The sequence below is a fragment of the Neofelis nebulosa genome, chromosome 3 (assembly GCF_028018385.1).
Source record: "Neofelis nebulosa isolate mNeoNeb1 chromosome 3, mNeoNeb1.pri, whole genome shotgun sequence".
Taxonomy (NCBI): Eukaryota; Metazoa; Chordata; class Mammalia; order Carnivora; family Felidae; genus Neofelis; species Neofelis nebulosa.
Genome location: NC_080784.1, coordinates 201,978,880 through 202,003,341, shown reverse-complemented (window position 1 = coordinate 202,003,341; position 24,462 = coordinate 201,978,880). Strand labels below are relative to the sequence as shown.

The following is a 24,462-nucleotide window of genomic DNA, read 5'->3' as shown; positions in this document are numbered from 1 at the left end:
AGGCTCAACTGACTGAGCCATCCAGGCACCCTACGTTACTGTGCTTTTTAGAAGTAGTAAAATGGCTACAAGATTGCTCCTTATATGGATTGAATAATTTATAGAGACTTAAAATATTTAACTGCTCTTTGGATTTTGCAACATTTAGGATACATTAGGATACTTTATATGATGCTCTGCAAAACAGTCTTATATAATACAGAGCTAAATTTGTGTGCGTATTTCTGGACCAAGCCAACCTTGTATATAAACTTTTATGCATAGTTTTGAATTCTTCCCTGAGGATAGAATCCTAGGTATTAAACTGCTGAGTTAAAGAACTGACTGTTTTAAAGCCTTCTTGTTATGGACACACACATTTTGTCCCTCTTATTTTTGAGTATAGACGTTTTGTTGAAAACACTCCAAGGGGTAAAAGTGTTATCAAAATGTGAGGCTCTTGGTCCAGGTCTGTTTTTGAGGTCACCTTCTTTTTTTTTTTAATTTTGTGAATTTTATTTATCTTTTTATTTTGCGAGAGAGAGCGGGAAGGGGCAGAGAGAGAGAGAGGGAAGGAGAGAATCTGAAGTAGGTTCCGTGCTGTCAGTGCAGAGCCCAACACGGGGTGGAACCAATGAACCGTGAGCTCATGACCTGAGCTGAAACCAAGAGCTGGACATTTAACTGACAGAGCCACCCAGGTGCCCCTTGAGGTCACCTTCTGATAAAACGACTGATTAATGGCCACCGTACAGCTTCTCCATTATGGTACCAAAAGGAGTTGCCTTTGTCTACACAGCCCACAAAGGAAGACACGGCAAGAATCACTCGGGTTTGGTGAGCAAGTGTTAAGGCCGGATACTCTTCTAACGACTTCATTCATTCAACTTCGTTCATATTCCTGTGTACTCCTCAGTACGACCGTTGGACGGCCACTGTCTCCATTAGACAAGGGACGGAACAGAGGCAAAGAGAGATGAACTGATCTGACCAATTCTACACAGCCAATAAGGCAGAACTGATGTCACACAGCCTGGTGGTCTGAATCCGGAGGCCAGGCTTCACCCTCTCTGCTGTTTACGGGCCCCCCTTGCCTGTGAACAGGAGGTGGGAGGTGGACCTTGGTCAGACCCAGTCAGTGCCCACAGGGAGGGTACATCCCACAAACGGAGAAAGGACCCCCTCCGACAGCCTGGTACACGGTAAGCACCCGATAAGCAATCGGTGATCAAGTAGCACGATCAAGCCAAGCTTTGCACGAATCTCTACATTACTGTTGTCTTTGATCTCCCTGCGGTGATGTATTTTTATCCCCATTTCACAGACGAGAAAAGTGAGGCTGCCAGAGGTTAGGCCTAAGCCACTCATCCATGGCATCACGGCTCTTGTGACGGAGCTGGAATTTCAAGCCAGATCTGGAGAGCTAGAAATCCAAAGCTCTTTACTTTGTCCAGAGTGCCTTTGAGAGCATTCAAGGAGTTAATTCTTGTGAAACCCTGAACCTAGGGGTTCTCAACGTGTGTTCCTCGGACAAACAGCACGGCAGCGGCCCCTGGGAGCTCGTTGGAAATGCGCCACTTGTGAGGCCCCGTCTCTGGGTCTAGGGGATCAGAAACTCAGGGTGGGATGCAGTTCTGATGCGTGCTTAAGTGTGAGTCAGCCCAGAGTTTGACCCCTTCTGAGTTCTTGTAAGATGCCAGCTGCTGTTGTCTAGACCCTAAGGCAGAGGCGGAGGGAGGGGCTGACGGCGAGTGTCCGGAACTTACCAGCTCCTCTCAGTGGATAGATGCCAGCCGCCCCTGGCCCATCCCAGAGGCACGTTTGTCCCGGGCTCTCGCTGGCTGGAGCCCAGAGGACGCCATCGAGGAGAGAGGCGGCTGGGCGAGTTAAGCCCACGGGAGCTCTAAGGGCCACCTGTCGGGTTGTTGAATCGCCCGGCAGCTGGCTGCCCCTGCTGTGTCATGCTTCCCTGCCCTGTGTATCCTTCTGCTTGGTCCCGATGTCCAGAGTGGGCTGCGGGCTGCCCCTCTGATGGGACGTGTTCCCAGCGAAGGGAGCGGGCAGTGTCGAGGGGGAGGGAAGGGCACGACAGGTTCTCCTCTGGCGTCTGCAGAAATCTGCGCCTAACTCGAAACAGTTCACGGATCCCCAGTGCCCTCTTAGGGTTGTTACATAAGGATTCGGGAATTTAACACTCTTGAGGCCTGTGAGGTGCCAAGCTTGGGGCGGATGGCCCTACTGTGTGCAAGCCACCATGCTCGGCCCCTTGCAGTGTTTGTCCCGCTTGACGCTTAGAGATGTGCTAAGGAAACAGGCTCAGAGAGGTCCAGCGACGGGCTCAGGCAGCCCAGCCAGTGTGGACAGAGCTGGGTCCAAATCCAGGCTGGTCTCGCTGACTCCCTGCTTCTTCTGCTGTAACTCTTAGCTGTGACCCGACTGAAGGCTGTGAAGTGTGACCACTGACAAGTCCCCCCCCCCCCCTCGTCCCCTAGGTTGTCCCAAACCATGGCCTTCATGCAGCAGGATTCTTCATAGCCTCCATCGCCTCCTTCGTGCTGACCTGGGCCACACTTTTCTTCACGGCTCGCTATCAGTGTTTGAAGGGAAGCCTGATCACCAGACATCAGGTGAGTCTCCACATGCATCTTGTTGCCGGAGGGTAGTCGGGTCGGCGGTAGATGTGAGGTTGATTGAAGTGTTCCCTCCAGTTCGATGGGTTGATTGATCCTCAACCCTGGATTGATGTCCGAATCCCCAGGGAAACGACAAAATGCTCGTGTCCAGCCCTGCCTGCAGAGACTGTGACTGGACCGTCCCAGGATGCGCCCCCGTCCTTAGTGACTTTTTTATTTTTATTTTTTTTAATGCTTACTTATTACTGAGAGATAGAGAGACACAGAGCGTGAGCAGGGGAGGGGTAGAGAGAGGGGGAGACACAGAATCGGAAGCAGGCTCCAGGCTCCGAGCCGTCAGCACAGAGCCCGTCGCGGGGCTCGAACCCACGGACCGCGAGATCATGAACTGAGCCGAAGTCGGTCACTTACCCAACTGGGCCACCCAGGCGCCCCCTTAGTGACTTCTAAAGCTCCCCAGATGATTCCAGCAAGTGGCCGGGGCTCAGAGCCCCTGCGGCCTGACCGAATAAGCGAGCGCCTGCCTGTGCGGATAGCGCTGTGTTCCCGCCACACTAATTCGGGGCCTGGTCCACACTCCCTGCGGGAAAGTCTTTGGAGGCTCACTCCACCCTCAGGGGGAGGCCGGATCCTTCAGCTGTGGAGCTTCACCGTGCGTGGGCAGCTCTGGGGACAGTATGGAACTAGGCTCAGAGTCGTGCTGGCTGAGGAGGGACGGAGCTGGGGTATATATCACGCCCCGGTGGTCATCGGTCGAGGATATGGGGGCAAAGGCGCTGTTAGAAGGTGGGGGAGGAGGGACTGCCCTTCCCACTGAGAAGGTCCTTTGAGACCAGAAAAATGAAGCAGGGACTGCCTGCAAGTTACAGTTTTATTCAGGCTGACTTACAGGGAACGGGGCGCTCTGCGATCCGGGCCCTGCATGGCTGTTCTCACAAAGTCTGGACCATAGCCCACGGGTGTTACAGAGCGAGGGGACGTGCCGAGGGCTTTGTAGTGAGACCAGAGGGTCCGTACGTACCTCCCAGGGTGGACGTGTGCCTGATCGACAGCTCTCCTGGAATTAGATCTCATGGGGCCATCTGTGCATCAGGAGGCCGAGAGACTGTGTTATCTTTAACCAATTTACGGAGAGCCAAAACAAGCCACCCCCTTCCAGCCTTCACGGGCATTTCTAAGGAATGTATATTAACCTCCAAGGGGCCCGGAACACGTAGCCCCAAGAGAGGAGGGCCACAGATGGAGTCAGTATTGTCCACAGTCCTACAGGGGCCAGGACAAAGGGTGACGTTATTTCCTGGCGTGGGCTCTGAAGGCCCGCAGAAGCCTTTAGGGGAAGCAGTGTAGATACTGGCTGGTGGGTCTTGGGCCAGTGGGTCTGAAGTGGCGACGGGGTGTGGGTAGGAAGCAGGCGATCTCTGCTACAATCTCCATTGCCTCCTGTGGAGCCTGGAGCTTAGGAGGTCCTGAATCCACGTGTGAGGATATGAAGGAGCCCTCGGCCCATCAGTGGATGGACAGACGGGAAGGAAATCAGGGCGGCAATTTTTAGAGTGAGAGGAGCTCCGTGGAGCCTCCCCTGGAAGGCGCTGCTGGGAGTAAGCATCCGTTGGCAGCTTCTTGGTCCCTCCAGGGCCGTGGAGGGCTGGAGCTGCTGTGACCCAGGGTCCCCCAGGGGCCCAGCAACTTGAAAGGAACACAGCCATCTGTTCCCCTCACTTTATTTTTTTTAATTAAAAAAATTTTATTTATTTTTGACAGAGAGAGAGAGAGAGACAGAGCATGAGGGGGGAGGGGCAGAGAGAGAGGGAGACAGAATCCAAAGCAGGCTCCAGGCTCCGAGCTGTCAGCACAGAGCCGGACGTGGGGCTCGAACTCACAGACCACAAGATCATGACCTGAGCTGAAGTTGGATGCTCAACGGACTGAGCCTCTCAGGCGCCCCTCCCCTCCCTTTATATTGAGGAAACTGAGGCCCATGAAGTTAAATACTTGCTTCAAGTGGCCCGGGGACCTGGCTCCTGGGGGCCGTGTCTGGAGGCTGGAGGTCGTGTCCCATTGTTCACTTTATGTCTGCTTCCTGGAGGAGAGGATGGCCATTTCAAAGTGAGATCGGCCCACAGTGTCCGTGGAGGCAAAAGTGAGGGGGAGAAAAAGCGTTCCTCTAATCAGACCTCCAGCTTCTCTCTCAAAGCCGTTATCAATCACAGAAGAACAAAACTTCCCGGCTGCTTTGATGAAGGAGCAGAAATCCTTTGCCGGAGATGAAAGGCTGATCATTACAACCGCAGAGAGGAAAGCAAAGTGTTGACTTAAGGTCTGAAGACCCTTGAAGTTCACAGGATGAACTCTTTTCACATCTTTCTTTATTTTTGGCAGCCTGAGGCAGCCGCTGAGACAGTGTGCAGTGAAAACAGTGCGATAAAACCCTCCTTCTGCCTTACGAGTTCGATCATCTTGGGACCAAATACCAACTCCTTGTACCTTAGGAGTTTGACCAACTTGGGACCAGATACCAACTCTGACTCTTCGTGAGCCGTGTGAACTCAGATAACCTCATTTTACCCCTCTGAGCCGTGGTTTCTTATATGTGATGTGGGGACAACGGAACTTAACTGTGTTGTGATAGTTTCATGATAATACACCTACAAGGCACAGGGACAGGAATTCTTAAATATTAGCTATACTTATCACCCAGTTTTCAGGATTGATATTAAGGACACAACAGATACATCTATCCAGTCATGGCGTTGGGCTTAATTATCTCTGAGGTCATTTCCCTCTGACAGTTCTGTATTCTGATTCGAAACCAGCCAGATGCATGGAATTGAAGTTCATCTGCCAACTGTAATTTTCCTCTGCATGATGATGATGATGGTGATAGTGAAGGTGGTGATGATAGTGATATAGTGATGATGATGATGATGGGGATGCTGGTGATGATGCTGGTGGTGGTGATCGTGATATGATGATGGTGATGGTAATGATGGTGAAATATTTTCATAGGTCTTTACAGGTTGCAAAGGCCTCTCCATCCATTGTTTTGTTCGTACACACGGGAACCCGGTGTGGGGCTACTGGAATTATGATCCCATTTCTTTGATGGGAAGATGGAGGCTCAGGCAAATGCAGTGTCTTGCCTGAATGTACCCTGTTCGCAAGTGGTGGGGCCAGCAAGGTCCTCCCGACTGCAGATCCCTGCCTTCCCTCGTGACTCTCAGCGACGTGACGTTCACAAGAGGGTTCACTCGGTTGTGTCTGAAATTCCCCTGTAGGTTCAGCATCATGAGAACAAGCTGGAGTACTCCCAGTTCACCTCGGCCAATGGTATCAATGAGGACCTTGCTCTCGATGACCAAATGATTGACATTCTGTCTTCAGAGGACCCCGGGAGCATGCTTCAAGCCTTGGAAGAGTAAGAATTCTCAATCACATTATACTGGGTTGGATGTGATGAATGTTTTAACTTCACTGGCCTCAGAGCAAACCCTGAGTACATTTCATTCATTCATTCATTCATTCATTCATTCTGTCATCTGTTACTCGGTTATCATAATGGAACTACTACTGTGCTTAGTATTTGGAAAAAGGGATGGATGAGACAGAGTTTGTGCTAAAAGCTGCCTGATCTAACGGGGAAGACAGACACACAAACTCAGGTGACCATACAAGTTTGACGAACATCCTGCTAAAAGGAAACTCAAGGCTAGCTGAGCCGAGAAAAGGAAATAATGACCTCTGAGAGAGTCCTGGAAACGCTTCTCAGAGGAGGTGGTGTTTTAACGCATTCTTGAAGCATGGATAGAAGCTTTCCAAGCGCATTAGGAGAAGAAAGACTTTTCAGGCAGAGGGAAGAAGGGGCCGATGAAAGGTTGAGCAGGATGCATCTGGTCAACGCAGTAGCTGGGTACGACGGACGGGCAGATTGGGGTAGTGAGTACAGCAAGACAAGGGAAGAGGCAGCTGGAGAGACAGGCCCGGCCAGGCGACGTGTCTGCCGAACTGAATTTGATTCTTGTTCTTTATTAGCACGTGCTTAGAATGGACCACCTGTGCACAGTAGAACGCGGAGCCGGACACGGTTCTGAAAACCTTGCGGATACCAACTCATAATCCTTCTAGCAACCCAACCGAGCAGGGATTATTGTTCTTACCAGGGATGAGGATTTGAGAGTCTCTGGAGCTTGCCCCAGGGCGCACACTTAGGAACGAGAGAGCCAGGTTCAGGGCCAGGCTGCCTGGCTCCGGGGTGCATGCCTCTAACCAGGATGCTGTTGCACGGCCCACGGTTTCTCCTGGCCGGCACAGGGGTCACGGTCTACAAGGTGACTCACTCGGTTCATCAACTTGGCCTTTCCTCGTTTCCTTTTGGCAAATATTTACAGAAAGCTTCTTTCCGTGTTTCCTATCTCGGCGTCCAGTTGTCTTCCAAAATTCTGTTTCGTCTTTTACTTCTTCAAGTGTATGAAGCATAATTATTGTAAAGTCTCTGAAGCTTTATTACCTTTACCATGTTCTTGTGCCTGTTGTCTTCTGTTCCCCTTAGTTTGTGATCAAATTTCCTCTTCTCCTCGGATGCCTGGGTAGTTTTGATCGTGTGCCAGTGTGTGTGAAAATTTGTGAAGACATTGGAGGACTGACTAGGAGGAGGTTACCACCTTCTAGGCGATGGGGGGCGTCATTCTGGATGACCCCCCATACAGAGACTGAGACCACGCAAGGCAGGGCTTCTGGTCCTCCAAGGTCTGGTCTGTTTCTGGCATATCTTTACTTCTGAGGCATCTGTACCAACCAAAGGGTACAGGCTGACCTCTCCTTGGAGTCTCTGGACTTGAGTTTCTACCTCCCCGGTTCTGCAGCTCTGTTGAGAACTCTGCAGAGTTTATCAGCCCTTGAGGCTGCCTCTCCTGGTACTTAGACGCCCTGGGGAACAGAGTGGCCCCAGATGCGGGGCTCCCCTCTCTGAGTTTCTTTGTTCTGCTAGGTCTTGACCTCATCTTTTACTTCTCCTTGTTGGTTCTCAGATGGTCTCAGAGTGATTTGGTTTTTGCCCAGCTTTTCTTTTGATGGGATAGTTTGTCCAAATTACCTGGACCACGAACAGAACCCATCTTTGTGTAAACCCCACTCTAGGCGAGGAGTAGACACAGTCCCGGCCACAGAGGCAGCCTGTGAGAGAGATGGACAGGGAAACAGGCAAGGCCCAAAATAGCACAGAGCAGTAGCACCCTTGACTGGTCCCCAGAGTTAGATCAGGGTTTAAGTCTGGGCTGTGCCACCAGGCGCCCTTGGTTCAGTTACGTAAGTGAAGTCTCAGGGTGAGAGGGGCTAGGTCTTGTAGGGTTCTGGATGTCAGGGAACGGCCTTTTAATTTTAATATGGGCAGATCTGTACGTTCAAAGGCCACTCTGGATACAAATGGACAGTGGCTTAGAAGTCCAGGGAGATTGTTGGAGATGTCGATGTGTGACTTGGGGCGGAGCTTGGGATTAGCCGGAGGAGCCTACAGAACTTGGCAACTGATTGCCGTGTGGCTGTGAAGGCATGATCAGGGGGCGTAGTTTGGACACTGAAGGGGAGGGGACAATTCAGGATGCCTCCCTGGGATGCTGTGTTAGACTGATGGTTATTAGCAACAGAACCCCATGGGAACCTCCCCAGGCTGGATTCCATTTAGGACACACTTCTTCTGATCGTACATTCGGGATGCATAGCTCCACCTGCTTGTTTCCCACTGGGGAGTGATTTCTATCGATTGGAGTCATCACCATGCCGATTAGCTATAATATCTTCTATTTGTGCATAATACCCCATATTCGGGAAGCATTTAAAAATGCAAGGTCTCGGGACGCCTGGGTGGCTCAGTCGGTTAAGCGGCCGAGACTTCGGCTCAGGTCACGATCTCGCGGTCCGTGAGCTCGAGCCCCGCGTCGGGCTCTGTGCTGACGGCTCGGAGCCTGGAGCCTGTTTCAGATTCTGTGTCTCCCTCTCTCTCTGCCCCTCCCCTGTTCATGCTCTGTCTCTCCCTGTCTTAAAAATGCAAGGTCTCTTTTCCACATGTTGGTTTGGTTCCCATGCTAATGCTTTTTGGTAGGGCATCTTATTTTTGGCGTTTGCTAGCTGAAGAGTCCGATGCTCATCTAGGCAGAGAGGTTTATCCACAGCCACAAATCTAGTAAGTGAGTCTTCTCTGTTTAGTCTCGGCCACGTTGTGTTCCGCAAATACCCTCTGAGCCCGAGTTTCCTCATCTCTTAACTGGGGGAAACCAGGAACACCGTGGGAGACTGTACAGCTTAATGATATGAAGGAGACTTAACGGCAGAGTCCTCACCGCAGCGTTCCCTCCGAGCCGGGGTCTCACCTGCAGGGACGTGAGCAGATGGAAGAGAGAAGCGTTCAAGACGGGCAGCCCTTCTCTGAGTCTTTCTCAAGAGCCGTGCAAACAGCAACTGAGCAGCTCCGGTGCTGTCTCCCCGGAGCCTGGAAACGGAGTGCCGTGGCAGGAGACGGACCCAAGATACCTCCGGAGACAGAGAGCACGGTCTGTGCTTCCTTAGGAGCGACTGGTCACTGGTCTGAGAAAAGCGCTCTCCTGTGTCTGACTCGTGGCATTTTGTGAGCTGAGGGAGGTTCCGAGCCCAGGGGGACTTCCGTCCTGCCTGAGGGGAGCCCCTTCCCAGCCCAGCGCCCTCATGCACTGTCGGGCCTTCAGCCACGGAAGTGCAGGACTGTCCTTGCACGGAGCTGGGCCTTGTTCACCCATTTCTGGGTCCAGGGTCGTGCCGCTCGGCTCACTGAACTTTTGGGCAGCCATTCAGGCGTGATCTTTCATTTTAGCTTAAGTCCCCAATCAGAACACCAAGGGAAGCACGTTAAAGTTTGTCACACTACTCAAGAGGGAGGAGGGAGGATTGGATGGGCAGCGGGGCGAAAGGTGGGTGGCTTACTGGCAAAGATTTGTGAATGTCCCATTACATTACATGGTAGGAGCAGGTGCATCACCAAAGTATTTCCTGGCTTTTTGTCCGTTTTCTTCCAAAACATGAAAACGCAAAGTAGAGTGAAAGGATTTAGTCTGTGTGATCAGCACCTGGATATTTAATTTGCAATTAGGTGGTAGTCCACCACCTCCGGCTGGAGGAAGTAGGGCTGTGATTAGCATATGTGTGTATATTAATACATATATAATAGTGTATGTGATAGTAACTTACAATAGTAACAGCGTATAATGTAAATAGTATCAGGACTAGATGGGAAGGCATTAATCGAAGTGCTTGGGGCACCTGGGTGGCTCGGTCGGTTAACATCTGACTTCGGCTCAGGTCACGGTCTCACGATTCGCGAGTTCGAGCCCCGCGTCGGACTCTGTGCCGACAGCTCGGAGCCCGGAGCCTGCTTCGGATTCTGTGTCTCCCTCTCTCTCTGCCCCTCCCCTTGTGCTCTGTCTCTCTCTGTCTCTCAAAAATAAATAAACATTAAAATTAAAAAGAAGAAAAGAAGCGATGGCGTGTAGGGAGCACCGTCTTCCTCGATCCCCGCGTTGTGTGAAATCAACAACAGCCACTGCAACGTGCTGGTCCTGGTGTGTGAAATGCCATGAGGATTGAGGTTACCGAGACTGTATTCCTGTAAGTCACCTAGGAGCTCCAGAATTTTAGATTTATTTCTCCTTGGAAGCTGGTCTTGTTTGGCCTGAAGAGTGTTTGACACTGATGTGCAAGCCTGACCTGAGAGTGCGTAGCCTGCGAACTGCCTTTGTCTCTCGCTCCCCTCCCCCACCCCACCCGCCATCCCGACATTCGGTATTTATTGAACACCAGTCCTGTTTCAGGCTCCATGGTTGCATGTTCATTTTAGGGTCTTGGCGGTTTTTTGATTTTTTGATTTTTGATCACCGCGTTGTCAGTTACTTTTAATCTTCCCATCTTGACTTCTAGTCAGGCTTAGGAGCTCCCAGAAAGAAAATGTCACTCAGAATGTCAGGGGCTTAGCATGCATGGAAATCTGTGATTGTCTCCCCACTAAAAATAGCTTTTTTTCTCCAGCAAATAATTTATCGCATTTGTAATTCTTATGTGAAATTTAGCTGGGCTTCTAAATATGCCATGAGGTGACTCGATTGCCACCTCTTCTAAGACCCATCAGAGCCCTAACCTTGCTGTCTCTTGCTGGTTTATTTTTGACAAAGAGCATTCCCTTGGTTGGCGTGGTGTATCTTTTACATCATTAATTCGTAGGCTGCCTCTCGCAGAGAGGATCTGAGGGACGGGTCTCTCCTTTGGTTTCTATCAGGTTCCTGGACAGTTGTCGTAATAGATACAGCTCAGCCCCGGACCTGCAGAGACGAGAGGAAAGAGGAACCAGGCAACCACCGGCTGCTCCCGAAAGCTTCTAGAAGCGTGGAGAGCCCACAGTGTCTTAGCACCGGGCCCGCTCTGGCCCTGACCTCTGCCAAGCATCTCTGGCCCATGTTCTTAGGTCATTCTCACCGCGGCTCCTGAAAGGAGCTGGTGTTCAAAAAAGGTTTATGGGTTTTGCCTAAAGGTCGCACGAGTGATAACGGGTCTGTGCTTTCCGATCCGCTGTTCTATTGACAAAACACAGCTTTTGAAGAAGATGGTGTGTAGATTTTTCCAGAGAGGCAAAGGAAAATAAGAGAAGAAAGTCCAGGGCTGTGTCTCTTTGCAGTTACTCAAAGGAAGCTCATTGCTGATTTCTGATGTTAGCACCGCCTTCTAAGCTGTCTCAACGTGATGGTTTGTACCAAGTAGGTGTTCGGGGAGTATGTGTTGAGGTGAGGCTTTTCAACCTATGTCTTTGTGATTTTCACCGGCCATATGGTGTGTGTGTGTGTGTGTGTGTGTGTGTGTGTGTGTGTGTGTGTGTTTTACAATGGCGTCCTCTTTATTCTGTATTGACACTCTACAGAGATGTGATTTTGTTCCTTATGTCTGGAACTCAGGGAAATGAAGCGACTCACCCGAGTTTCCTTAATTCATTTGTTCTTTCATTTGGGTTGCTTGCTCGTGGGTGCGATACATTTTTAAAACGTGGGAGGCCCTGGCCCGACGCTGGCAAAGTGTCCTGCTGTGGGTCCCCGTGGGACTCACGCAAGCGGGATACAGACGCGCCCATGGATAACCGCGCAATTCCACGGCGTGGTGGGGACTATGAAGGAGCAAGGCGCTCTGTTAAAGAATGGCGGGGGCTCACTCTCGCCTGGGGCTCCAGGAGGCCCCTCAAGAGCAGGGTCAGGGAGCTGAGACCTGAGTAATGGGCACCTGGTGGGGGCCACATGGACGGAGCTTAGGAAGGGATGTGGGCACTTGAGGGTCTAGGAGGGGATGAGGCCGGTGTAGCAGAGGCACGCGGAGGTGGGCTGGAGGGTGGGCTGGAGGTGGGGTGCCTGGAGCAGCCTCCATTATTCACCCTAAAATTCCTGTGTTCTTGGGGCGCCCGGGCGGCTCGGTCAGTTAAGAGTCTGGATCTTGACTTCGTCTCAGGTCGTGATCTCACGGTTTGTGAGTTCAAGCCCCGCATCGGGCTCTGCACGGACAGCAGGGAGCCTGCTTGGGATTCTCTCTCTCTCCCTCTCTCCCTGCCCCTCCCCTGCTTGCACACACACTGTCTCTCACTGTCTCTCAAAATAGATTAAAAAAAATTAAAAAAAAAAACAACAACCCTGTTTTCTTTACAACATTCACAGCTGCCAGAAGCCACCTTGCTTGTCTTTTCTTTCTTTTTTTTTGTAATGTCGCCTCTGCTTTGGCAGCTGGGCAGTAAGGTCACAAAGGCAGGGACTTTCTGTCGTGTTCGCAGATGTGGCCCCGGTGCCTCAAACGCGGCCTGGCGCACAGTAGGTGCTTGTGGGGTGATGGCACACGACAGTGATAGGCTTGATGGAGAGTCACCGGCAGATAAATTAGAGGCTGTGTGGTTAACTTGACAGCAAAGATTGGGGGGAAGGACGGCACCACTCAAACCAGCAGTTAGCACAGCACGTTCCCAAAGGTGACGTGTCCTCACGGGCTGCCCAGAGTTGCCCTGCGGGCTGTGACGGGGACACCCTGGCAGAGTGACGTTCATTCGGCGGCCACCAGTTCCCGTGGGCGTCGTCCGAATGGGCTGTGCGCGGGTCCGTCACTCGGGGCCAGCTTCCCAGGAGGACCCCCAGGGCGTAGGTGTGTGGGACATCCCTCCCGCAGGCTCCACGCGGGTCTGTGGAATCAGGGGACGCATGAGGGAGGACGAGCTGCGCCTGCTGGTGGCTTCGCGGTGGGGTTTGTGGCAGCTGTGAGCTGAGCCCCCGGCAGAACGTGACACAGCTTCCTAAGACCAGGAAAGAGGGAGGATTGAGCTTTGAGGAAAGATCCAGAGGCGCTGCTGGGCTTGGCCACGTGAAGACGCCTCTCAAGACTCTGGGTGGGTGTGTCAGGAGGAGCCAGATGCTGGGTCTGTTCAGATGTGACTTCGAGTTCGGGGCCGGACGTGGCTGGACGGAGACTGAGGAAGGAGCCTCCGGAGAGCCGCATCGAGGGGAGGGGAGCGGGACAGCGCCCGCGGGAACTGCAGCATTTACACGATCGGGAAAGTCACAGGACACCCGGGGAGTGAGGGCAGGAAGGCAGAGAACAGGGGTCCCAGAAGAAGGGGTGGCCATCCATGTCTGATATTTCCTGGAGTTCTATCAAGTGAAGACTTGGAAAGGTTTTGGTTTTACCTCCACGACATGCTGAGGACCAGAGCAGGGTTGGGGAGCATGGGGCGAGTAGCATGGCCTCAGTAAACCCCTGTGAGTCCTCCATTATGTGTTGCCGTGCAGGGGGCAGAGGTGGGGAGCTTTGCCATGCAGGGAGGCAGAGGTGGGGAGCTTTGCCGTGCAGGAGGCAAGGGGTGGGGAGCTTTGCTGTGCAGGGGGACAGAAGTGGGAAGTGCAAGGGGACAGAAGTGGGGAGCTTTGCCGTGCAGGGGGGCAGAGGTGGGGAGCTTTGCCGTGCAAGGGGACAGAAGTGGGGAGCTTTGCCGTGCAGGGGGCAGAGGTGGGGAGCTGCAGATTAAGGGGAAGCTGGGGCCAGGAAAAGGAGCCTTTAGGGGTGATGCCAGAGGCTCTGAGCCTTCCAGGGGGGACATTTCCTCCACAGAGAGGAGGAGCCTGAGGGTTTGGGGGAGGGCAGGGAGAGTTGCAGGAAAAAAGGAGAAGGTGGGAGGGGATGGGAGCCAGGTGTCAGCCCTGGGGAAGGAGAAGGTCCAGAGTGCACGGAGGTGCGTGCTGGTGTGTGGATGGGACGCATCCGTGTGATGCTTGCCACTGGGGTACAAAGTGAGGACGTCGGGAAGAAGAGGGTAGGACTGCAGAGGAGCCTGGGACAGTCCCGCCAGCGAGGGGAAGTGGCTTACTGGCAAAATCCCAAGAATTCCCGTGCACGTAGAGTGCCCATTTGAGGCGGGTGGTCCCAGCCGGCCTGCATGAGGGGCTCCCTCCTGCAGTGCTCTGGTGGGAGGTACCGAGCCCCCCGAAGGGTGGGTGGGAGAGCCCAGGGGTTAAGAGAGCAGGTCGAGAAGCAAGGCTGCCTGATTTGGGTCCCGGCCGTGCCACTTCCTGTCGGGTGACTGTAGATGTCATATCTGTCAAGTGGGGACAGCCGTGGCTGCCTCTGAGGGTGCCTCTGGGGGGCCCCAGGCTGTCTGAGGGGAGCAGGAGCGGCAGGAGAGAGGGATTTCCTGTGGCCGCTCTAATACAAACTCGGGGGCCCCGAATTTCTTTCGCACTGTTGGAGGCCAGAGGCGCAGAGTCGGTTTCCCTGGGCTGAGTGAGGTGTAGACAGGGCCACCCTTCAGACGGTGTAGGGTGGAGCCGCTCCCTCTTCTTCCAGCTTCCAGAGGCTTCTCTCAGTCCCCAACTTGTGGCCACAGCCCTCCAGTCTCCGCCTCCCCGTGGCCTCCTCCTTTTCCGTATGTATCCGGTCTCCTCAGCCCCCGTCTCAGGGAGACAGTTGTGATGGGATTCAGGACCCACCGCACAATCCGAGGTAATCTCCCCATGTCGTGATCTTTCACTTAATTCCACCCGCAAAGGTCTTTTTTTTCTTATAAGGCCACGTTTACAGATGCTGGGGATGAGGGCCTGGTGTCTCTGGGTGACCATTGTTCCGGGAAATGATCAGAAAAATCTTAAAAGAACGAGGGAGGAAGCAGAGACTTGAGGGGATCCGTGGGCTGGAAGGTTCAATGAGGTGAGTCCTGCTGTTGTTTCTGGAATGTTCCTGAGGGTTCTCCTCACACAAGGACCATTAGAAATGGTCATCTCCCCATTAAGGAGTGGTTGGTCCAGAGCTCAAACCTGGGTCCTGTGACCCGGGCTGGTTCCTCTGCTGCTTCCTCACACACTAAGCCCATATGATGGAGATCCATCTGGATGGTGAAGACACCCCGGGAGGGAAGGGGGCCCGGCCTGGGGGGCGGCTCTTCTCTGCCACCGGCGTAGCACTCCTGCTTCCCTCCGTGTGGCTGGGGTGTGAATGGCTCCCTGCACGTGGCGGGGGCCTGGAAGTCCTTTTGGCATTGAATGATTTCACTTCATGAGCTGTTGCCTGCTGTCTCACTGGAGTTCTCGTGGGGGCTGGCCACAGTAAGAGGCCAGTGATAACTCCCTTCACTTTTCGAGTTCAACTCCCTCTCCTCCCTCCCTCCGTCTCTCCCACCCACCAGCCCTCCAGCCCCCTTCCCGTATGGATCTGAAAGCATCTGCTGTGTGCCGAGCACTGGGTGACACGGTGGGGACACAAGCCAGCCTCCGGCAAGCTCCCTGCCTTCGGGCCTCCATTGGCGCCCTCGCCACATGCTTTTGTAAGGCTCGGTTTGTGTGTCTGACTCCCACGTGAGCCCCCGAGCCCTTGTTTGGAACAGGTCTGGCAGCGCTAGCTAAGTATCAGCAGCGTCTTGTGAATGAGTCTGGGTGAAACCGCACTGGGTGTTGGAGGGTCTTTAGGACCCTTAGGTCTTTAGGACAGTGTCAGGCAGGGAAGGGGGGCGTTCTTGGCAGAGTGATCCCGCGTGTACAGGGCATGGGCGTGTGACAGTGCCTCCTGATGTCCTCACAAGGCACAGAGAGAATTCAGGAGACCGGACGCGTGGGAAGGTGTCCAGGAGAGGCCTTAGCGTCTGAAAGAAAGCCTTCACGGACTCCCCAATTGCCTCTTCCCTGCCTCCCCCCCCCCCAACCCACCATGCAGATACTCATGCCTGGGCCGGTCCTGGATTTCTGGAAGGATGGATGTCGGGGTTCACCTAGAGCCTCACTTGACAGACACAAGCACACAGGCCAGCTGAGGCGGAAGCCCCGCCCTCACACCTGTGCCTTGCCGCCGGGTTCCCAGGAGGTGCTTGCTGGGTCCCCGCCAGTGGCTGACAAGCCAGAGCGGGATTTGTGCAGGGGACAGACCGGGAGAGCAGAGCAGTGGTAAGGCCCATCTCGTTCCCATGGCAACCCTCACTGTCATCTTCCCAGCAAGGTGAGGGTTTCTTGGAGGAGACACTTTCCTGCTTTTAGAAGCAGGTGTTTTGTGAGCCCCCCCCCCTCCACCGCCGCGCGCCTGGCGCTGTGCTTGGCGAGGTGCCGGAGAGGAAGCCGAGAAAAGCGAGGGCCCCCGGGATGCCCGCCATCGGCAGGGGGAAATGACTCCCACCCGGACACGTACCGCACAATGAGTAACCCTCGGGCCGCGCCTCTGCCGTGTGTGGGTGGTTTCCACGTGGTCCAGCGAACCTCTGCAGGGCGGGACGTGATCTTCTTCCTGACTTCGCATCCCACGGAATCCACACCACCGCTTCCCCGGGCCAGGAGGTCCACGCAGCCTCTTAGGGGGTTCTTGAGATGAAAGGAATCACCTCAACTGTTGGAGTGGCTGAGGGGGGTCACTACAGAGCTCTCACCTCCCGTCAACCTTGAGGTCTGCACCAGTTGGGAAATAAGACCTGTATCTGGCATGTTCTCCAGCCAAAAATCGAAATCACTCGTCACTTTCATTACTTTGGAAAGCTCGATCGGAGGATGTGGCTTTATGTGCAGGCGTGATGAGCCCCACGGTGAGACACTGCAGCCCCTCCCCCCTCCAAGAAAGCCGCCTTCGGGGACGTCCTGCTTCCGGTCAGCAGGTACTGTGGCTGCTCTTGCCAAGTGCCAACCCCTGTCCCCCTGTCGGTTCCCTCACAGAGCTCCTCCACGTGAAGGGGCCCCAAGGAGAGGGAGACCCGCATGGCCCTTCCCCAGCATTGGCCACTCAGGTTGGCCAGTCCCAACCAATGGATACTGGTCACAGACGGCAAGTGCGTGTGCCAGGCAGGAGGAGAGCCCGCTTCCCTGGGGATGGCCACCCAGGGAAATGAAAGACTTTTCAGGGCCCTGCCCTGGGCCACCAGCTTGACTTTACTATACACGGCCGGGCAGCACCAGCCACAGACAGCATCCAGGAGAGAGGTTGTCACAAGCACGGGAGAAACTCCCTGTGTCCCAGGGAAGAGAACACCCCATAGTCCCTGACTCCGATTGACGCCCATGTTTCTTTTTCCTGCCTCTGCTCAGCCAACTTGTTGAATAGTGAATAGTGAACAGGGCCAAGAATTAGAGGGGCATAAAAGGCCATAGTGTGCAAAACGAATTGTCTTCTCATCCCTGTGCCCAAAGGCAGTCCGTTCCCCGTGGCAGGCAGCCTGGGGGGGATCATCCACAGCTATCTGCATTTTTACACATGGACTCTTTTTTTTTTTAATGCAAAGTAATAGCCTATCTCGCGCACTGTTTTGCTCCTTTATGTTGCCCCATTTTGCAACAATCTTGGGGATTGTTCAACATCCATAACTATGTATAACAGCCTGTTCTTTAAGTGGTTGTATAATATTCGTCTTTTAAAAAAATGTTTATTTTGAGAGAGAGAGAGTGAGCGAGTGTGCACGAGGGAGGAGCAGAGGGAGAGAGGAAGAGAGAGGATCCCCAGCAGGCTCCCCACCGGCAGCACAGAGCCCCGCGTGGGGCTCCATCCCACCAACTGTGAGATCACGACCTGAGCCGAAACCGAGAGTTGGACCCTTAACCGACGGAGCCACCCCGGGCACCCCCAGGGGTTGCATAACTTCCTAGTAACAGGAACGATTACTGAATTCACTGAGAATTTAATGTAAATGAAAGACAGCTCTGTGTTACGTGCATGAACCCGTCTCCCCGCAAAGCAGCCTCCGAGCTGAGGACTGTTGACAGATGAGGCCAGAGCACAGAGAGTGTGCGTCACTTGCCCAGGGTCACAAGGCAAGTAGGAGGATGTGAGTCCCGGCGGTCTGAGTGCGGAGCCGGCCGCGTTCGTGAACACCGTGTTCCACAGCCCCCAGCAAACGCGTGGCCGGTAACCTCCTGCGTCGAGGGCTGTGCGCACGCGTGCAACCTTAACTGCAGTATGAGTTCTTCACGGTGGAATTGCTGCATTATTGTGAACTTTTCATGGTTGCTGTCAGACTGCCCACCAGAGAGGCCGGGCCAGCTCCAGCCGAGTCCCTGTGTCGCACATGCTCGTCCCCGTGGCTACGGATCGTCGTAGCCGTGGTCAGTCTGATGGGAAACCGAGGCTCCTTCCTGTAGCTTTCACCTGCGCTTTTCTTGTAACGCACGAGGTGGGACGTCTTTTGCACGTTGAAGACGTGTCTGTGTTTCTTTGTCTGGTGAGCAGAGGAGGTGGCCTGGGCTTAGGCTGGACGGCTTGAGTCACAGCGCTTGCCCCCCACTCCCGATCTGCCGTTTAATCGTTCGATGACCTTGAGCACTGCCTGTAACCTCCCTGTGCCTCAGTGTCCTCATGTGAACCTGGGAGTGGTGACAATGCCCACCCAGTGGGAGGTGAGGGTTTAACCAGCTCACGTACGCCCGGGGCTGAGAACAAGGGCTCTGGATGGGCTCGTGGCGAGCGGTTCACCTGTTTCCAGACCCTTTAGTGCTTGGCTCTGTTCTGCCCACTGACATCCACGTTTTTCTTTTCTGTGACTCAGCTCCATAGATGTCGCAGAAATGGACGACAGTTACTCAGCGCCTCTCAGCTCCTAATTCATTGCTGTGCCTTGTGCCTGAGCGTGTCATGTAGCTGTTGAGTCCACAGTGGGCTGGAAGGCTGGAAAAGCTACTGTGAGCCCAACCAGCGGGGTCCCGGCTCCTTGGAGATCATAGGCTGGTGGGGGAGACAGGCATTCATCAGAGAATCACATGGAAAAACACATGATTACACTGACCAAGCTGGGCGCCACGAAGGAGGTGATGCCTGGGGCTCTGAGAACCTCGCCCAGAGTCCCCTCTTGCCGGGAGGGGTCTATGGGCTGGGGGTTTGGTGTGTGCTCAGTGACCAGTGAGGCTGACTGGGGACGGCAGTGGCTCAGGCAGGGACACGGGCTTCAGGAAACACCAGGTCACCGGCTTATCCTGCAGGGCGGGGTGCTATGGATGGTCGGATGGAGAGGGAGGCCGGCCCGGTTGTGAAGGCTGGACTGCTGGGCGTGGGCTTCGGGCTTTGAGTCGGACTGGGGTCTGTCACCCTCGGAGAAGGTGAACCCTCAGACCGCCCCCTTGCCGCTTCAATTTCAGTGGGATTTCTAAGCTCCTTTCTTTTCAAGCATTCACCGATTTGGTGTCGGGATGCTTCCCCAGGGATTTAGTTCAGAAGTTTTACTTTGAAAGTCTTTGCTTTGTTGTTTCTGCTACTTTTGTCTGTTTTGTCACGAATGCGTGAAAATATCCAAGACGGTCATTTGACACTCATGTACACAGCTCTCTTTGGGACGATATTCCTTCCCAGTCACTGCAGCCTGACGTTCCTAAACATCCTGGGTATTTCGGTGCTGGGGGAAGTCAGCGCTGTAGGAGACGTGCTGTCCCCGAAGACTCTGGCCTGAGTGGTGATCACCGTGTACAGCCCAGAAGACCAGCCGGCAGGTCAGCCCTTTACGGCTCTCGTTTCTTCTCTCGCTCGCTCATCCCCTCTCCGATGGGTGTTCCCCGAGCACATTCTCACCCAGAGCCACTTTCCAGGCACTGCAGATGCTAAGATGGGCTAGGAGTGCTCCACGATCTCTGGACACTCGCGCAGTTCACAGAGAAGACAGACTCACAGAGGGTCCCGGCAAGGTGGCACGGGGTACAGGTGGCTGGGGACAGGACACTGCACAGGGTGGGAGGGGAGGGCTCCAGCTCTGCCTTCACCAAGAAGGCGTGGCCTCAGGCAGAAGGAGGAGCCAGAGGACGAGGGCGGGAGTCAGGTTCCCAGATAGACAGATAGATGTGGCCCCGTGGAATTAGGCTTTCCGGTTTATCCATCTGGGAGACGTGTAACGAGCAACGTGTCTTGCAGGCACTGTGCAGGTACGGCAGGGACCAAAGTAAAGTCCTTGTCCTCACAAGCTGTCCGTGGTCGGCGGGGACAGAAAATAAATAAAGATGAAATGTACGGAGGTGACAGGTCAGTGGGTCAAATGGGGAATGGCAAGGACTGCGTGAAGTAGATGCCTCGGGAACAGCCTTCCGGACAAGGTGGCATTGGAACAGGAAGCCCTGGAGGGAGCCGTGAGGGTGGCGTCCCCTCCTCCCTGGGAGAAGAATGGGGAGGACTGTAGCATCTTGCTGCTAAAGAGAATCCGTGGCCTGGATTCTTGGCCCAAGCAGAAATACTCTCTCGAGCACGCCTCGCAGGTGGTTATTCCATTTCTACTTGGATATCCCATGGTCAATAGGAACCTTCATCCCTCGGAGTTTGTTGTGAGTTGAATTGTGTCCTACAATTGTGTCCTTTAAGAATTGGGAAGTTTAGACACACACACACACACACACACACAGGGAGACACCACCCCCGCCCCCCCCCCCCGCACCGCCCCACAAAGACGGAGGCAGAGATGGAAGTGATGCCTCCACACGAGGGTTGCTGAGCACGGCATCCACACCGGCAGCCAGGAAAGGGGCACAGCCTCTTAGATTCAGAGGCAACCAGCCCTTGCAACATCTTGATTCTGGGCGTCGCACCCTCGCTGGTTACAGCAGCCCTGGAGACAAGTACAGCTTCTCGTCGTTGTGTGGGTGGCTTGTACACCTTCGAGGTCCAGCCCGTTTTCATTTTTTTTTTTTAAGTTTCTTCATTTATCTATTTTGAGAGAGAGACAGAGCTGGGGAGGGACAGAGGGACAGGGGGAGAGAGACTCCCAAGCAGGCTCCATGCCCAGCCCCGAGCCCGATGTGGGGCTCAAACTCACAGACTGTGAGATCGTGACCTGAGCCAAAGTCAAGAGCCGGACCCTCAACCGACTGAGCCACCCAGGCGCCCCTCCCTCTTGTTTTGATCCAGAAGTCTACATTCGTAGTTCTATGTGAGCAGAACCAGCGAATCTGTGCACGTTGTGGCGTCATCCTGATACTATCCTCTGCAGGGTCTCTCCCTCCCTCTTGTCATCTCATGGCCACTTCCTGCAGCCTGACCATCACCCTGTCTTCACTGGCCTGCGCTGACCTGAGATCCATCCCTGAGCCCCAGTCCGTTCTCCACATACCAGCCGGGGTGTGGTGGGGGATGGTTTCCACAGCCCTGACCACTTACTGGAGGCCCCGTGCTGCCTTGCTCTTTCCTGGCAAAGTCCTGATCCTCGCCACAGCCCGCAAGGCTCTGTGTCATCTGCCCAAGGCCGTTAGGCCTGGAGTGTTGATATTTTGTGTGCATGTGATCACGATGACCAGATTTCTGTGAGGCGGTCACGAAGAAGACAGGAACCGGGGACAGTGATGGGAAGTGTAGGGAAGCGGATGTCAGGGGATTAAGAGGAAGACCTTTCTGTTTGAGCTCTCCGATAATGGGCAGCCTGCCTGGAGGAGCACTTAGCTCCCCATCACCGTGTGTGTGCAGCACAGAGGCTGGGGGACTCCTTGGCAGGGAAGGTGTTGAGGAAATCTGAGCGTTGGTTGGAAAGATGATTTAGCAGACATCCAAGGTTTATCTTATCTCCTCTTTAAATGTTTCATCCTAAAGTTTCTTTCAGATGCTCTTCAGGTAGAGGAGTTTCAAGAGCTATCTATCTTCCTAGCTGACTAGCTGTAACCCATCTGTCCGCTCATCCATGATCCATCCGTCCAGCCACCCACTCGCTAACCCACCAACCCAGCCACCAACCCATCCCTTCATACGTGTGTATATCCCACCCACCCATCCGTCCATCCATTCATCCGTACATGTATCCTTCCGTCCACCTACCCTCCCATCCACCCACCTACCCTCCCATCCATCCACCCACCTACCCATTCACCCTCCATCCATCCCCCCATCCATCCGTCCACCCACTCATCAATCCATCCACCCATGCATCCACCCACCCATTCATCCATCCACCCATACACCCACTTTTCCACCCATCTACCCACCATCCACCCACCCATCCATCCGTACACCCATCCATCCGTACATACGTACATGCATCCTTCCATCCACCTACCCTCCCATCCATCCACCCATCCATCCATTCACCCATCTATGTTTGTCATGTTTCCCTCTTATCTTCTTTTCTTTGTCATAAAAATGATATCAAGGAAGACTGGACAGACACAGACACAGCAACAACAATGTGAAATAACCTTTCTTAGCATCCGTTTTGTCTCAGGCACTAGCTAAGCGCTTTGCGCGTGTTGGTGTGACTGAAGCAGCAGGACAGAGGGTAGATCCGGAGCCACGTGTTAAGGCTTCCAATCCCTGCTCTGCCACCTAATAGCTATGCTACTTTCAGTCAGGCATTTTAATTTTCCTGTGCCTCAGTTTGCTCACGTGTTAAAAAAAAGGTTAATCACCTACTTTATAAGGCTGTTATGAGGATTAGATGGGATGATGTTTGTAAAGCTAGTAAAACAAAGCCTGTGCGTAAGAGGCACTGCTATTCATCCTCTTAATGGCCTTCATTTGACACAGTGATAACATTCTCATTAACCAGCCGGGAAACTAGGCTCAGAGACACCAAGGCGCACACGTGAATCACCCAGCTCTGAAGGGACGATGCTAAGATTGGAAGCTGAGTGGCTGTGACTTCCAAGTTCATCGTGCTTTCAGACATAATGCGGTGTGCGCTGCCTTTTGCGACAAGGTGATTGGCGTGTGCCTGAAAGGGAGCTGGGAGGAACGTTCCGGAGGGATTTGAAGTGGGCAGAGGAGCGCTCACTCCTTTTGGTCTGTTGCAGAGCCGACTGGTGTGTGGGGCTGTGGCCAGTGCGGGGGCCAGGGGCGGGCAAGGAGAAGCTGGAGGCCGGCGGAGGGCGGGCCCGACCCGACTTCTACACGGAGGGATCAGCAAGAGGAAAGACTGTCACAGAGGGAGGATGCAGACCGCCCATTCCTGGTAGCCTACAATCTGAGTTCTTACCAAACCAAAGCGTATGGTTCATCGTAACTTTTAACTGATGTCTTGGCTCACGTACGATGACTACGTTTGCTCTGAGTTAGGCTCTCATTACCGTTTTGACAATGAAGATACTCAGGAGGTGTGTTCCCTGCTCGACTTGCATTGTCTATGCCTTCAACATCACCAGTACACTGATGTGATTTATGGTCCTGACAGGGGATCCCCCTGCAGGATCACTTTCCGTGGAAATGGACTCCTAGGAAGAAAATTCCAGTTTCCCTAGTACTGTTTGCTTTTTGTGGGTCTGTTATTCCAACTTGAAGGTCCCAGATTTATATTGAAAAACGGCCATGGCTGATTTCTTTTTCCTTCTGGATTAATTACCCTCCAGGCCAGTGAGGTCTCTTTCACATTCAAGAGAACGTTTTCTGCCTTGTGTATCAAATCCGACCCTAATTTTGTTCTGACACCTTCCTCGCCGTTTGATGAGAACTCAATTAATTTTTTACATGAAATCAATAGGGGAAAAGACACTAATGTCATTCTCTTTTCTTTATCATCAGTAGCTAACCATCAGAGTCCTAATCAGTTCTGGGATAATTTAAACTGGGCAGTTTCTTTGAGAAAGATGTTATCATAAGCAAGCCTGTTAAGAAACGATAATGGCTTACATTTATTAAGTGCCTCTTATGGGCTGGACATCATTCTGCACCCGGTGTGAGTCTCTCATTTACAAGAGTATGTATATCGTTCGTACGGTGTAACAGAACTGGCCTGAGCAAATACACTCACCTTACAGTGCAGTGAAAACATGACATCTTTGTGACCTGAGAAAAATGAATATTCCCTGAGAACGCAGTGTTGGAATCCCACCAACTCCGCCAACTTGTAGTAAGAATTTCAGCCCAGCATGTGTGACTCACAGTGTCTCTGTCCCATGGAACCATTAGAGACTTGGGGGGGGGGGAGGTGGATATTTATGTGCATTTCATTAGAAACAATTTAAAATGCCGTAGGGGATGGTGGGAATTGCCTCCACAGCAATGGATCCAGTCCCGTATGTAGACGATGAATTCCTAATTCTTATTTTCCTCTCCTGTGGCCATTTGGGAAATTTAACAGATGAGAGTTGGCCTCATTAACTGCATGGCATTTTAATTGGTTTAAAGGCACATTTTTCTTTCCTTTGTGGCTTTGGGGACACCCTGGCAGTTTTGACTGTTGCCCTCTTCTGACAGTTTATCCATGGTGATTAACATTAAAACTGTTTGGACAGGAAGTGCTCATGAGATTGTCTTCCCGGGCAGTTGGGAAGGGCGAGCCATGCGCGATATTCTATTCCGCCACCTGTCCCCTGGGACAAGGTTAGCCAAGGAACTATGATTACTTAGAACCAATAAAATTTGAGACGCTACCCCGTGCGTTTTATATTTCTTACCTCTTTTAACCCTGAAC

At 53.2% G+C, this 24,462-nt stretch overlaps 1 protein-coding gene and 1 long non-coding RNA gene across 7 annotated transcripts in view; both read left to right on the top strand.

Moving 5' to 3' along the window:
* EVC2 (EvC ciliary complex subunit 2) overlaps positions 1-24,462 on the top strand; it is a 136,240-nt gene that overhangs the window by 42,610 nt on the left and 69,168 nt on the right. For 5 of the 6 annotated variants that reach the window (XM_058723120.1, XM_058723119.1, XM_058723121.1 and 2 more), the window contains 2 exons: positions 2,472-2,606; positions 5,888-6,027. In XM_058723120.1, coding sequence (XP_058579103.1) covers positions 2,472-2,606; positions 5,888-6,027 — 275 coding nt within the window. The remainder of the gene's footprint in view (positions 1-2,471; positions 2,607-5,887; positions 6,028-24,462) is intronic. The other variant, XM_058723118.1, reaches the window with a different exon arrangement.
* On the top strand, positions 17,016-20,090 carry LOC131507854 (uncharacterized). Its single transcript, XR_009259748.1, has 3 exons — positions 17,016-19,579; positions 19,676-19,787; positions 19,995-20,090. It is a non-coding gene; the product is annotated as an uncharacterized LOC131507854 (long non-coding RNA).